Genomic DNA, 13,158 nt, shown 5'->3' on the forward strand with positions numbered 1-13,158 from the left:
GATGTGGAGGTCCTGGGCTGGCGTGGTTACGCCTGGTCTAACCGGATGTGGAGGTCCTGGGCTGGCGTGGTTACGCCTGGTCTGTGCTTGTGAGGCTGGTTGCCAAATTCTCTAAAACGACGTTTAGGCTGCTTATGGTAGAGAAATGAACGTTCCATTCTCTGACAACCGCCCTGGTGGACATTCCAGCAGTCAGCATGCCAATTGCACGCTCCCTCAACTTGACTGCAAATTTCAGTGGACTTTTATTGTCCCCAGCACAAGATGCACCTTAGTAATGATCATGCTGTTTAATCAGCTTCTTGATATGCCACACCTGTCAGGTGGCTGGATTATTTTGGCAAAGGAGAAATGCTCACTAACACAACATTTGAGAGAGGGAAGCTTTTTGTGGGTATGGAACATTTCTGGGATATTTTATTTCAGCTCATGAAACATGGGACCAACATTTTATATGTTGTGTTTTTATATTTTTGTTCAGTGTACTAAGACATCTGCCCCCCCCCCCACACACACACACACAGACGCGTGCACTGTCAAGTCTGTCATCTGTACACCATACATACATTTTGCACATTGTGTACACACTTGTCATGCATATTTTTATACATGTGTAGCACATCCATTATCTATTTTGTAAATAATCTGAAAACATATATGTACTGAATGCCTTTTGTGTCAATAAAATGTGGTGCATTGTGAAAGTCTCTCCTAACATCTGCGCTCACGTGAGGTTTGGTCCTGGGCTGCTGAGATTATTGTTCAAGTAAAGTTCTACTGTGAATATCTTTTGAAATTATGTTAAGCTGTCAAAAACAAACACAGCATCATACTCCGTTGTATAATTGTACTATATAAAAGTAGTAAGCATTTGAGGCATTATTAGATTAGATTTGATGTTCTGTAGTTCCACAAGATCAAACAAAACACTTGAAAGGAAAATAGAAAATTACAGTTCACAACATTTGCCAGGTTAATTAACTTATGTTGACCTTTGTCACTGTAAAGAAAGAGGGAAGTAGAATATACAGGCTATTGTTGCTTGCTGGTAAATGTTTGTCTTCATTTTCATAAATCCTAGGTGGTTGTGTGGTAAATGGCTTACTGTCAATGCATCACCTGCTTTCCCTTTGACATTTGCATGACCAATGCGTTGATTAGGCTTCAATGATCATGTTCTCATACGGTCTCTGGTGAGTAGAAACATTTTCTCTTAGAATATACAAACATATGTTCTACAGATAATGAAGCAAGGAACGCTATATTCTTTCAGTATGTGTTATTCCAGTCCATAATTTGTCAGTCTTCTCAGGTTCTGTTGGATTCTGCACCGTTGATTGAACCAAATGCTGTCACAGCTGGACACTGCTCAAGATTCATAGTGCTTTTTAGGATCATCCAACTTTTTCAAGAAAGAAACTATCACCCCAACAACAGTCAATCTCCATCCCCTCAAACTGTGATCATAACACAGTACTGTACGGCATCTGCCACCAGGTGTCATTAGAGCTGTCCAGTCTCTCGCCTTCTAATGTCCCACAGTTCAGAGGGCATAACGCCCATCCAACCACTCCATTCATTGTCCCTCTCCATCCAACACCAAATAAACAGTAGCCAGTGATATGGTATCTGTAGAAGTACCATTCTGTCTTCACATCCGTTCTGCGGTGTAGATGTTGCTGTGACACTCAGGGCATCGATGTCTGACGTCCTTTAGGTTGTCCAAGCAGAAGGGGATGAGACAGCACCCAGCCACACACCTGGCAGAGGGGGTTTATACAGTATTATGAACTGAGTGGTTTAAGGTCTGAATGCTGATTGGCTGAAAGCCATGGCATATCAGACCTTATACCACATGTATGACAAAACATGTCTTTTTACTGTTCTAATTATGTTGGTAAACAGTTTATAATAGCAATAAGGCATCTCGGGGTGGTGCAATATACCAGGGCTAAGGGCTGTGTCCATTTACTCTGCATCTTTGTGCATAAGAACAGCCCTTAGCCCTGGTATGTTGGCCATATACCACACCCCCAGGCCTTATTGCTTAATTAAGACAGACTAAAGTAAGAGCACATCTGGTTTCTGGTTGTAGGATAAAGTTGCCCCTAGACTTTGATCTAAGGTCGGATGTTTTAGAGGAGTGCTGACCTATGGTCAGTTTTGCTTTTTATACAACAATGAATAAGACCACATGAACAAGGGGGAGCAGCTCCTAAATCATCACTCCTCTGTGACGTTTGATACTAGAACTTGTCTGACAGGACTTACCCTAACATGCTGGACACAAGGCATAGCATCCAGGCTGCCCCTCCTATTTTGCGATACGTTTCCGTGGTGATGACCTGCTCGCAGATAGGGCATTGGACGATCGCTGGGTCACTATTGAGCTTCTCCACCTCCACTATGTCCTCTGGGGCCTCTGGAGGAGAGGAGAAAACAGGCATTGTCGTTGCCATCTATGCTCACCTGGACATACTGTAGATGGAGAAATTATAAGTACTGTAGAGCTTATGTCAGAGCTTGTCTCATGTATCTACTCTACCTAATTGTTCATCCTACCAATGCTCACACACACATACCTGACGCAGCTGGAGGTGTAGTCTGTGTATATTGTTTCATGTTCTCTGGTGTGTTACTCGGTAGGACATACACTCCTTGATAGGGGGCAATGAGTTCCTCTGTATAGTCTAGAACAACAACAAAAAAGTGTGCTCAGTGATGAGGAAATAAAGTTATGAAACATCCTATTGACATCTATTCAAACATGAATGGAAAGCATAAATCAATAGTTTAGTTTTTACAGACAGGACAAAGATCTCTGCTGCACTTTAGGCTCAAGCAAACAATCAAGCTTAAAATATCTAAGAAGGCAGCTTGTATTTGCTGTGTACAGGACTGGTATAGTGAGCAGGTGTCTACCTGACAGTGGTTTGTGATCCGGTCCAATGTTGTTGTCTGTCTGTATCTGTAGTAGCTCCTGTTCTCTTTCCACCAGATCATGTAGCTCCTGTTCTATGGCCTCCAGCTCTGTAGGCTCGGACTCCTCTGGGAAAGAGACTGTAGGGGACAGAGCTGGGCAACAGAGGAAGATGTGGTTGAAAAGCTTTGGGATAGCTTCAGAACACAAGAAACCAACACTGCTTTTCAGTTCCTCAATAAGTAGGGGAGACCGGGGTTGGTTGTCTCCCTGGGTTGGTGTTCACAGTGCTAGTTACTCACAATCTAAATGGCATTAATTTATATTTCAACCTGGACTTGGGTACACAACATAGACTAATTGGATTGTCCCAGACATTTACTATTTTATGTTTCTTATTAATTACATGAATGTCCATCCATTTTGTATATGTTACGAATCAATTAATTCGTGCAACATGTTAAGAATTGCAATTCCTACAATATGTTACACATTTGCTAAACCTATGCTATGAATTCCAATATGTTGTTGCTAATGTTAGCGAGGTGGCTAACGTTAGTTAGGCTAGGGGTTAAGGTTAGGGGAAGGGTTAGCTTATATGCGAAGTTGCAAATTAGCTAAAGCTGTCTGTGATGAGATTCAAACACGCAACCTTTGGGTTGCTAGATGTTCCAACCAACCACCCTACTTTAATATTTGCCTAAAGTAGCTTGTGTCTTTATGTAACCAAACCAAATATAACATATCATACTAATTTGATTGCCCCGGATTGATGTTTACTATGTTACGTCTAGTCTGAGACCAGGCCGGCTATTTTGAAATTTAATGTGTGAATTTCTTTGAAAGAACTAATCCACTTGGTCAATTCATGTCAGCATGAAGTGAGGAGAATGTATGTGTTTCTCATAGGTTAAAGTAATGTGTGCGTGTGTGCCACCTACACACAGTACACTATATATACAAAGTATGTATACACCCCTTCAAATGAGTGGATAAGCCACACCCGTTGCTGACAGGTGTATAAAATCGAGCACACAGCCATGCAATCTTCATAGACAAACATTGGCGGTATAATGGTCTTACTGAAGAGCTCCGTGACTTTCAACGTGGCACCCTCATAGGATGCCACCTTTCCAAGTCAGTTTGTCAAATTTCTGCCCTGCTAGAGCTGCCCCGGTCAACTGTAAGTGCTGTTAGTGTGAAAACATGGAAACGTCTAGGAGCAACAACAGCTCAGCCGCGAAGTGGTAGGCCACACAAGCTCACAGAACAGGACCGCCGTGTGATGAAGCGCTTAGCGCATAACAATCGCCTGTCCTCGGATGCAACAATCACTACCGAGTTCGAAACTGCCTCTGGAAGCAGTATCGGTGCAAGAACTGTTCATTGGGAGCTTCATGAAATGGGTTTCCATGGCCAAGCAGCTGCACACAAAGGTAAGATCACCATGCGCAATGCCAAGCGTTGGCTGGAGGGGTGTATAGCTCGCTGCCATTGGACTCTGGAGCAGTGGAAATACATTCTCTGGGGTGATGAATCACGCTTCTCCATCTGACAAATGAATCTGGGTTTGGCAGATAGCAGAGAACGCTACCTGCCCCAATGCATAGTGCCAACTGTAAAGTTTGGTGGAGGAGGAATAATGGTCTGGGGCTGTTTTTCATGGTTTGGTCTAGGTTCCTTAGTTCCAGTGAAGGGAAATCTTAATGCTACAACATACAATGACATTCTAGGCAATTTTGTGCTTCCAACGTTGTGGCAACAATTTGGGGAAAACCCTTTCCTGTTTCAGCATTACAATGCCCCCGTGCACAAAGCGAGGTCCATACAGAAATGGTTTGTCGAGATCGGTATGGAAGAACTTGACTAGCCTGCACAGAGCCCTGTCCTCAAACCAATCGAACACCTTTGGGATGAATTGGAACACTGACTGTGAGCCAGGCCTAATCGCCCAACATCAGTGCCCGACCTAATTAATGCTCTTGTGGCTGAATGGTAGCAAGTCTCCGCAGCGACGTTCCGACATCTAGTGGAAAGCCTTCCCAGAAGAGTGGAGGCTGTTATAGCACCAAAGGGGGACCAACTCTATATTAATGCCCATGATTTTGGAATGAGATGTTCGACAAGCAGGTGCCCACATGCTTTTGGTTTTGTGTGTGTGTGTATACACTGCTCAAAAAAATAAAGGGAACACTTAAACAACATAATGTAACTCCAAGTCAATCACACTTCTGTGAAATCAAACTGTCCACTTAGGAAGCAACACTGATTGACAATAAATTTCACATGCTGTTGTGCAAGTGGAATAGACAACAGGTGGAATTTACAGGCATTTAGCAAGACGCCCCCAATAAAGGAGTGGTTCTGCAGGTGGGGACCACAGACCACTTCTCAGTTCCTATCCTTCCTGGCTGATGTTTTGGTCACTTTTGAATGCTGGCGGTGCTTTCACTCTAGTGGTAGCATGAGACGGAGTCTACAACCCACACAAGTGGCTCAGGTAGTGCAGCTCATCCAGGATGGCACATCAATGCGAGATGTGGCAGGAAGGTTTGCTGTGTCTGTCAGCGTAGTGTCCAGAGCATGGGGGCGCTACCAGGAGACAGGCCAGTATATCAGGAGACGTGGAGGAGGCCGTAGGAGGGCAACAACCCAGCAGCAGGATCGCTACCTCCGCCTTTGTGCAAGGAGGAGCACTGCCAGAGCCCTGCAAAATGACCTCGAGCAGGCCACAAATGTGCATGTGTCTGTTCAAACGGTCAGAAACAGACTCCATGAGGGTGGTATGAGGGCCCGGCGTCCACAGGTGGGGGTTGTGCTTACAGCCAAACACCGTGCAGGACATTTAGCATTTGCCAGAGAACACCAAGATTGGCAAATTCGCCACTGGCGCCCTGTGCTCTTCACAGATGAAAGCAGGTTCACACTGAGCACATGTGACAGATGTGACAGTCTGGAGACGCAGTGGAGAATGTTCTGCTGCCTGCAACATTCTCCAGCATGACCGGTTTGGCGGTGGGTCAAATCAAATCAAATCAAATTTTATTTGTCACATACACATGGTTAGCAGATGTTAATGCGAGTGTAGCGAAATGCTTGTGCTTCTAGTTCCGACAATGCAGGAATAACCAACAAGTAATCTAACTAACAATTCCAAAACTACTGTCTTATACACAGTGTAAGGGGATAAAGAATATGTACATAAGGATATATGAATGAGTGATGGTACAGAGCAGCATAGGCAAGATACAGTAGATGGTATCGAGTACAGTATATACATATGAGATGAGTATGTAAACAAAGTGGCATAGTTAAAGTGGCTAGTGATACATGTATTACATAAGGATGCAGTCGATGATATAGAGTACAGTATATACGTATGCCTATGAGATGAATAATGTAGGGTAAGTAACATTATATAGGGTAGCATTGTTTAAAGTGGCTAGTGATATATTTACATCATTTCCCATCAATTCCCATTATTAAAGTGGCTGGAGTTGAGTCAGTGTCAGTGTGTTGGCAGCAGCCACTCAATGTTAGTGGTGGCTGTTTAACAGTCTGATGGCCTTGAGATAGAAGCTGTTTTTCAGTCTCTCGGTCCCAGCTTTGATGCACCTGTACTGACCTCGCCTTCTGGATGATAGCGGGGTGAACAGGCAGTGGCTCGGGTGGTTGATGTCCTTGATGATCTTTATGGCCTCCTGGAGGGCAGGTAGTTTGCCCCCGGTGATGCGTTGTGCAGACCTCACTACCCTCTGGAGAGCCTTACGGTTGAGGGCGGAGCAGTTGCCGTACCAGGCGGTGATACAGCCCGCCAGGATGCTCTCGATTGTGCATCTGTAGAAGTTTGTGAGTGCATTTGGTGACAAGCCGAATTTCTTCAGCCTCCTGAGGTTGAAGAGGCGCTGCTGCGCCTTCTTCACGATGCTGTCTGTGTGAGTGGACCAATTCAGTTTGTCTGTGATGTGTATGCCGAGGAACTTAAAACTTGCTACCCTCTCCACTACTGTTCCATCGATGTGGATAGGGGGGTGTTCCCTCTGCTGTTTCCTGAAGTCCACAATCATCTCCTTAGTTTTGTTGACGTTGAGTGTGAGGTTATTTTCCTGACACCACACTCCGAGGGCCCTCACCTCCTCCCTGTAGGCCGTCTCGTCGTTGTTGGTAATCAAGCCTAACACTTTTGTGTCGTCCGCAAACTTGATGATTGAGTTGGAGGCGTGCGTGGCCACGCAATCGTGGGTGAACAGGGAGTACAGGAGAGGGCTCAGAACGCACCCTTGTGGGGCCCCAGTGTTGAGGATCAGCGGGGAGGAGATGTTGTTGCCTACCCTCACCACCTGGGGGCGGCCCGTCAGGAAGTCCAGTACCCAGTTGCACAGGGCGGGGTCGAGACCCAGGGTCTCGAGCTTGATGACGAGCTTGGAGGGTACTATGGTGTTGAATGCCGAGCTGTAGTCGATGAACAGCATTCTTACATAGGTATTCCTCTTGTCCAGATGGGTTAGGGCAGTGTGCAGTGTGGTTGAGATTGCATCGTCTGTGGACCTATTTGGGCGGTAAGCAAATTGGAGTGGGTCTAGGGTGTCAGGTAGGGTGGCGGTGATATGGTCCTTGACTAGTCTCTCAAAGCACTTCATGATGACGGATGTGAGTGCTACGGGCGGTAGTCGTTTAGCTCAGTTACCTTAGCTTTCTTGGGAACAGGAACAATGGTGGCCCTCTTGAAGCATGTGGGAACAGCAGACTGGTATAGGGATTGATTGAATATGTCCGTAAACACACCGGCCAGCTGGTCTGCGCATGCTCTGAGGGCGCGGCTGGGGATGCCGTCTGGGCCTGCAGCCTTGCGAGGGTTAACACGTTTAAATGTCTTACTCACCTCGGCCGCAGTGAAGGAGAGACCGCATGTTTTCATTGCAGGCCGTGTCAGTGGCACTGTATTGTCCTCAAAGCGGGCAAAAAAGTTATTTAGTCTGCCTGGGAGCAAGACATCCTGGTCCGTGACTGGGCTGGATTTCTTCCTGTAGTCCGTGATTGACTGTAGACCCTGCCACATGCCTCTTGTGTCTGAGCCGTTGAATTGAGATTCTACTTTGTCTCTGTACTGACGCTTAGCTTGTTTAATAGCCTTGCGGAGGGAATAGCTGCACTGTTTGTATTCAGTCATGTCACCAGACACCTTGCCCTGATTAAAAGCAGTGGTTCGCGCTTTCAGTTTCACACGAATGCTGCCATCAATCCACGGTTTCTGGTTAGGGAATGTTTTAATCGTTGCTATGGGAACGACATCTTCAACGCACGTTCTAATGAACCCGCACACCGAATCAGCGTATTCGTCAATGTTGTTGTCTGACGCAATACGAAACATCTCCCAGTCCACGTGATGGAAGCAGTCTTGGAGTGTGGAGTCAGCTTGGTCAGACCAGCGTTGGACAGACCTCAGCGTGGGAGCCTCTTGTTTTAGTTTCTGTCTGTAGGCAGGGATCAACAAAATGGAGTCGTGGTCAGCTTTTCCGAAAGGGGGGTGGGGCAGGGCCTTATATGCGTCGCGGAAGTTAGAGTAACAATGATCCAAGGTCTTTCCACCCCTGGTTGCGCAATCGATATGCTGATAAAATTTAGGGAGTCTTGTTTTCAGATTAGGCTTGTTAAAATCCCCAGCTACAATGAATGCAGCCTCCGGATAAATCGTTTCCAGTTTGCAGAGAGTTAAATAAAGTTCGTTCAGAGCCATCGATGTGTCTGCTTGGGGGATATATACGGCTGTGATTATAATCGAAGAGAATTCTCTTGGTAGATAATGCGGTCTACATTTGATTGTGAGGAATTCTAAATCAGGTGAACAGAAGGATTTGAGTTCCTGTACGTTTCTTTCATCACACCATGTCACGTTAGTCATAAGGCATACGCCCCCGCCCCTCTTCTTACCAGAAAGATGTTTGTCTCTGTCGGCGCGATGCGTGGAGAAACTCGTTGGCTGCACCACCTCGGATAGCGTCGTTCCAGTGAGCCATGTTTCCGTGAAGCATAGAACGTTACAGTCTCTGATGTCCCTCTGGAATGCTACCCTTGCTCGGATTTCATCAACCTTGTTGTCAAGAGACTGGACATTGGCAAGAAGAATGCTAGGGACTGGTGCACGGTGTGCCCGTCTCCGGAGTCTGACCAGAAGACCACCTCGTTTCCCTCTTTTTCTGAGTCATTTTTTTGGGTCGCTGCATGGAATCCACTCCGTTGTCCTGTTTGAAAGGCAGAACACAGGATCCGCGTCACGAAAAACATATTCTTGGTCGTACTGATGGTGAGTTGACGCTGATCTTATATTCAGTAGTTCTTCTCGACTGTATGTAATGAAACCTAAGATGACCTGGGGTACTAATGTAAGAAATAACACGTAAAAAAACAAAAAACTGCATAGTTTCCTAGGAACGCGAAGCGAGGCGGCCATCTCTGTCGGCGCCGGAAGTCAATCATGGTGTGGGGTGGCATTTCTTTGGGGGGCAGCACAGCCCTCCATGTGCTCACCAGAGGTAGCCTGACTGCCATTAGGTTCTGAGATGAGATCCTCAGACCCCTTGTGAGACCATATGCTGGTGTGGTTGGCCCTGGGTTCCTCCTAATGCAAGACAATGCTAGACCTCATGTGGCTGGAGTGTGTCAGCAGTTCCTGCAAGAGGAAGTCATTGATGCTATGGACTGGCCCGCCCGTTCCCCAGACCTGAATCCAATTGAGCACATCTGGGACATCATCTGGGACATCTTGTCTCATGTCTCGCTCCACAGACTGTCCAGGAGTTGGAGGATGCTTTAGTCCAGGTCTGGGAGGAGATCCCTCAGGAGACCATCCGCCACCTCACCAGGAGCATGCCCATGCCCAGGAGCATGCCCACACTACTGAGCCTCATTTTGACTTGTTTTAAGGACATTACATCAAAGTTGGATCAGCCTGTAGTGTGGTTTTCCACTTTAATTTTGAGTGTGACTCCAAATCCAGACCTCCATAGGTTGATAAATTTGATTTCCATTGATCATTTTGGGGTGATTTTGTTGTCAGCACATTCAACTATGTAAAGAAAAAAGTATTTAATAAGAATATTTCATTCATTCAGATCTAGGATGTTATTTTCGTGTTCCCTTTATTTTTTCGAGCAGTGTATATGTAATATATATCACACATATAGTGTGTCTCTGTGATATAGATATGTGTGTGATATACAGTTGAAGTCAGAAGTTTACATACACCTTAGCCAAATGCATTTAAACTCAGTTTTTCACAATTCCTGACATGTAATCCAAGTAAAAATTCCCTGTCTTAGGTCAGTTATGCTCAGCACTTTATTTTAAGAATGTGAAATGTCAGAATAATAAGAGTGATTTATTTCAGCTTTTATTTCTTTCATTACATTCTCAGGGGGTCAGAAGTTTACATACACTCAATTAAATTCTTTAACTTGGGTCAAATGTTTTGGGTAGCCTTCCACAAGCTTCCCAAAATAAGTTGGGGGAATTCTGGCCCATTCCTCCTGACAGAGCTGGTGTAACGGAGTCAGGTTTGTAGGCCTCCTTGCTCGCACACGCTTTTTTAGTTCTGAATGTTCTATAAGATTGGGGTCTTGGCTTTGTGATGGTCACTCCAATACCTTGACTTTATTGTCCTTAAGCCATTTTGCCACAACTTTGGAAGTATGCGTGGGGTCATTGTCTATTTGGAAGACCCATTTGTGACTAAGCTTAAACTTCCTGTCTGATGTCTTGAGATGTTGCTTCAATATATCCACATAATTTTCCTTCCTCCTGATGGTGCCATCTGTTGTGAAGTGCACCAGTCCCTCCTGCAGCAAAGCACCCCAGAAGCTTTGCTATCAGAAGCTTCTAAAGTCATGACATAATTTTCTGGAATTTTCAAGCTATATAAAAGCACAGTCAACTTAGTGTTGTTAACAAGAAATTTGTGGAGTGGTTGAAAAACGAGTTTTAATGACTCCAACCTAAATTTATGTAAACTTCCGATGTGTGTGTGTGTGTGTGTGTGTGTGTGTGTGTGTGTGTGTGTGTGTGTGTATGTATGTATGTATGTATGTATGTATGTATATGTATATATATACACACACACACACACACAACTGTTCCAAAGTTTGGGGTCACTTAGAAACATCCTTGTTTTTGAAAGAAAAGCACACTTTTTGTCCATTTTAAAATAACATCAAATTGATCAGAAATACACTGTAGACATTGTTAATGTTGTAAATTACTATTGTAGCTGGAAATGGCTGATTTTAAAATAAAATAAAGTTTAAAAAATTGAATATCTACATAGGCATACAGAGGCCCATCAACAAGCATCACTCCTGTGTTCCAAAGGCACGTTGTGTTAGTTAATCTAAGTTTATCATTTTAAAGGGCTAATTGATCATTAGAAAAACCTTTTGCAATTACGTTAGCACAGCTGGAAACTGTTGTTCTGATTAAAGAAACAATACAACTGGCCTTCTTTTGGACTGGTTGAGTATCTGGAGCATCAGCATTTGTGGGTTCAATTACAGGCTCAAAATGTCCAGAAACAAAGAACTTTCTTCTGAAACTTGTCAGTCTATTCCTGTTCTGAGAAATTAATGCTAATCAAGAAACTGAAGATCTCGTACAACGCTGTGTACTACTCCCTTCACAGAACAGCGCAAACTGGCTCCAACCAGAATAGAAATAGGAGTGCACAACTGAGCAGAAGGACAGTTGAGCTCAGTCCATGTTGGATTAAGATGGGAGGATAAAACAGGTCCCCTCAAATCAAAATCCAATCCAATTTTATTAGTCACATTCACCGAATACAACAGGTACCTTACAGTGAAATGCTTATTTACGAGCCCCTAACCAACAATGCAGTTTCAAAAAAATACAGATAAGATTAAGAGATTAAAGTAACAAGTAATTAAAGAGCAACAGGGAAATAACAATAGCGAGACTTTATACAGGGGGGTACTGATACAGAGTAAATGTGCAGGGTCACCGATTATTTGAGGTAGTATGTACATGTAGGTAGAGTTATTAAAGTGACTATGCATTTCAACCCAAGACCTTGATCTTTTTCCTAATATTGAAAATGGTCTTGTCTAAAATATACTGGTCCTGAGAAATACACATGAGTAAAAAGTCTGACAACCAACCCTGGTTTCCTGGTATGGCTATTATGTTTGTGTATGCACACGTGTGTGCTATCTGTCTGTTTGATTCCCCCATAGCCCCACTCTTATGATTGTCTTGACCATACCACTCACCTTCCCTGTCTTTTCTCTTATTTCTGAACTGCTGCATCTTCAGCAGCATGATCCGCCGGTTGTGGAGCAGCTGCCTCCGGAAGGTGATGAAGGCCAGCTGAGAGTACACCCTACCCAGATCGGCGGAGACCTGGTTGGGCTCGGAGGAGACGCTCGCAGCCTCTATGGAGAGCTGCGCTGAGTCTTCAGAGATTGTCTCTACCTGCTCTGTGTCAGGCTGCAGGTCTACCCCTGATCCAGCTGATGAAAGGAACTCTGAGTCCTGAGCAGAAAAACTCTCCTCCATTTCCATTCTAGTTTCAGTGTTGCTCCATTGATTAAGAAGAGAAAGCTTAGAAGCTCCAAGATGGAAAAAGACCTAAGGTTCTTCAAGCTAACATGTTGAACTGACCTCTATTCAATGCCACCAGTGGGAGAAAAAAACCCAGCTATCAGCTTATGAAGGGCAAAACATAGGCTTTCATGCATTTGCATGTTTTATTACTCATGATGGCACAAACCATTCCAGTGAAGATGGTGAATGGGCACCTGTTTTGAATAGCCGCATGCACACAACCAAATGAGACTAGCGTTGGCACAGAAACCACTTTATGTCACCACATTTTTGGGGTGACGTTAATCTTGCTGAACTTACAATTTCATTTACATTTTTTAAGTCACTCCAACTGAGTTGGGCGGAAATTTGACGAACTGACTTGTTGAAAAGGTGACATCCTATGACGGTGCCACATTGAAAGTCACTGACAATGTTTGTCTACGGAGATTGCATGGTTGTGTGCTCGATTTTATACACCTCTCAACAACCGGTATGGCTGAAAAAGCCGAATCCATTAATTTGGAGTGTCCACATACATTTGTGTGTGTGAATATATGTATGTACAGTTGAAGTCGGAAGTTTACATACGCTTAGGTTGGAGTCATTAAAACACGTTTTTCAACCACTCCACAAATTTATTGTTAACA

The 13,158-nt window shown here is 44.4% G+C and overlaps 1 protein-coding gene across 1 annotated transcript; it reads right to left on the reverse strand.

The window, feature by feature from the left end:
- Positions 1-453: 453 nt before the first annotated feature.
- Positions 454-12,667, reverse strand: LOC112224422. The gene is made up of 5 exons (XM_024387961.2): positions 12,196-12,667; positions 2,923-3,075; positions 2,583-2,690; positions 2,272-2,422; positions 454-1,760 (listed from the first exon to the last, which is right to left on the reverse strand). The coding sequence occupies exons 1-5, from the start codon at positions 12,485-12,487 to the stop codon at positions 1,652-1,654; spliced, it is 813 nt and encodes a 270-aa protein (XP_024243729.1). The 5' UTR covers positions 12,488-12,667; the 3' UTR covers positions 454-1,651.
- Between the last annotated feature and the right edge of the window lie 491 nt (positions 12,668-13,158).

The sequence above is a fragment of the Oncorhynchus tshawytscha genome, linkage group LG25 (assembly GCF_018296145.1).
Source record: "Oncorhynchus tshawytscha isolate Ot180627B linkage group LG25, Otsh_v2.0, whole genome shotgun sequence".
Classification (NCBI taxonomy): domain Eukaryota; kingdom Metazoa; phylum Chordata; class Actinopteri; order Salmoniformes; family Salmonidae; genus Oncorhynchus; species Oncorhynchus tshawytscha.

Excerpts from the sequence above, each read along its gene's own strand:
- LOC112224422 (XM_024387961.2), bottom strand. The coding sequence starts at position 12,487 with ATGGAAATGGAGGAGAGTTTTTCTGCTCAGGACTCAGAGTTCCTTTCA. Across the intron at positions 2,691-2,922 it reads GGATCACAAACCACTGTCAG|ACTATACAGAGGAACTCATT; the intron begins GTAGACACCTGC and ends TTGTTGTTCTAG. Across the intron at positions 2,423-2,582 it reads TACACCTCCAGCTGCGTCAG|AGGCCCCAGAGGACATAGTG; the intron begins GTATGTGTGTGT and ends CCTCTCCTCCAG.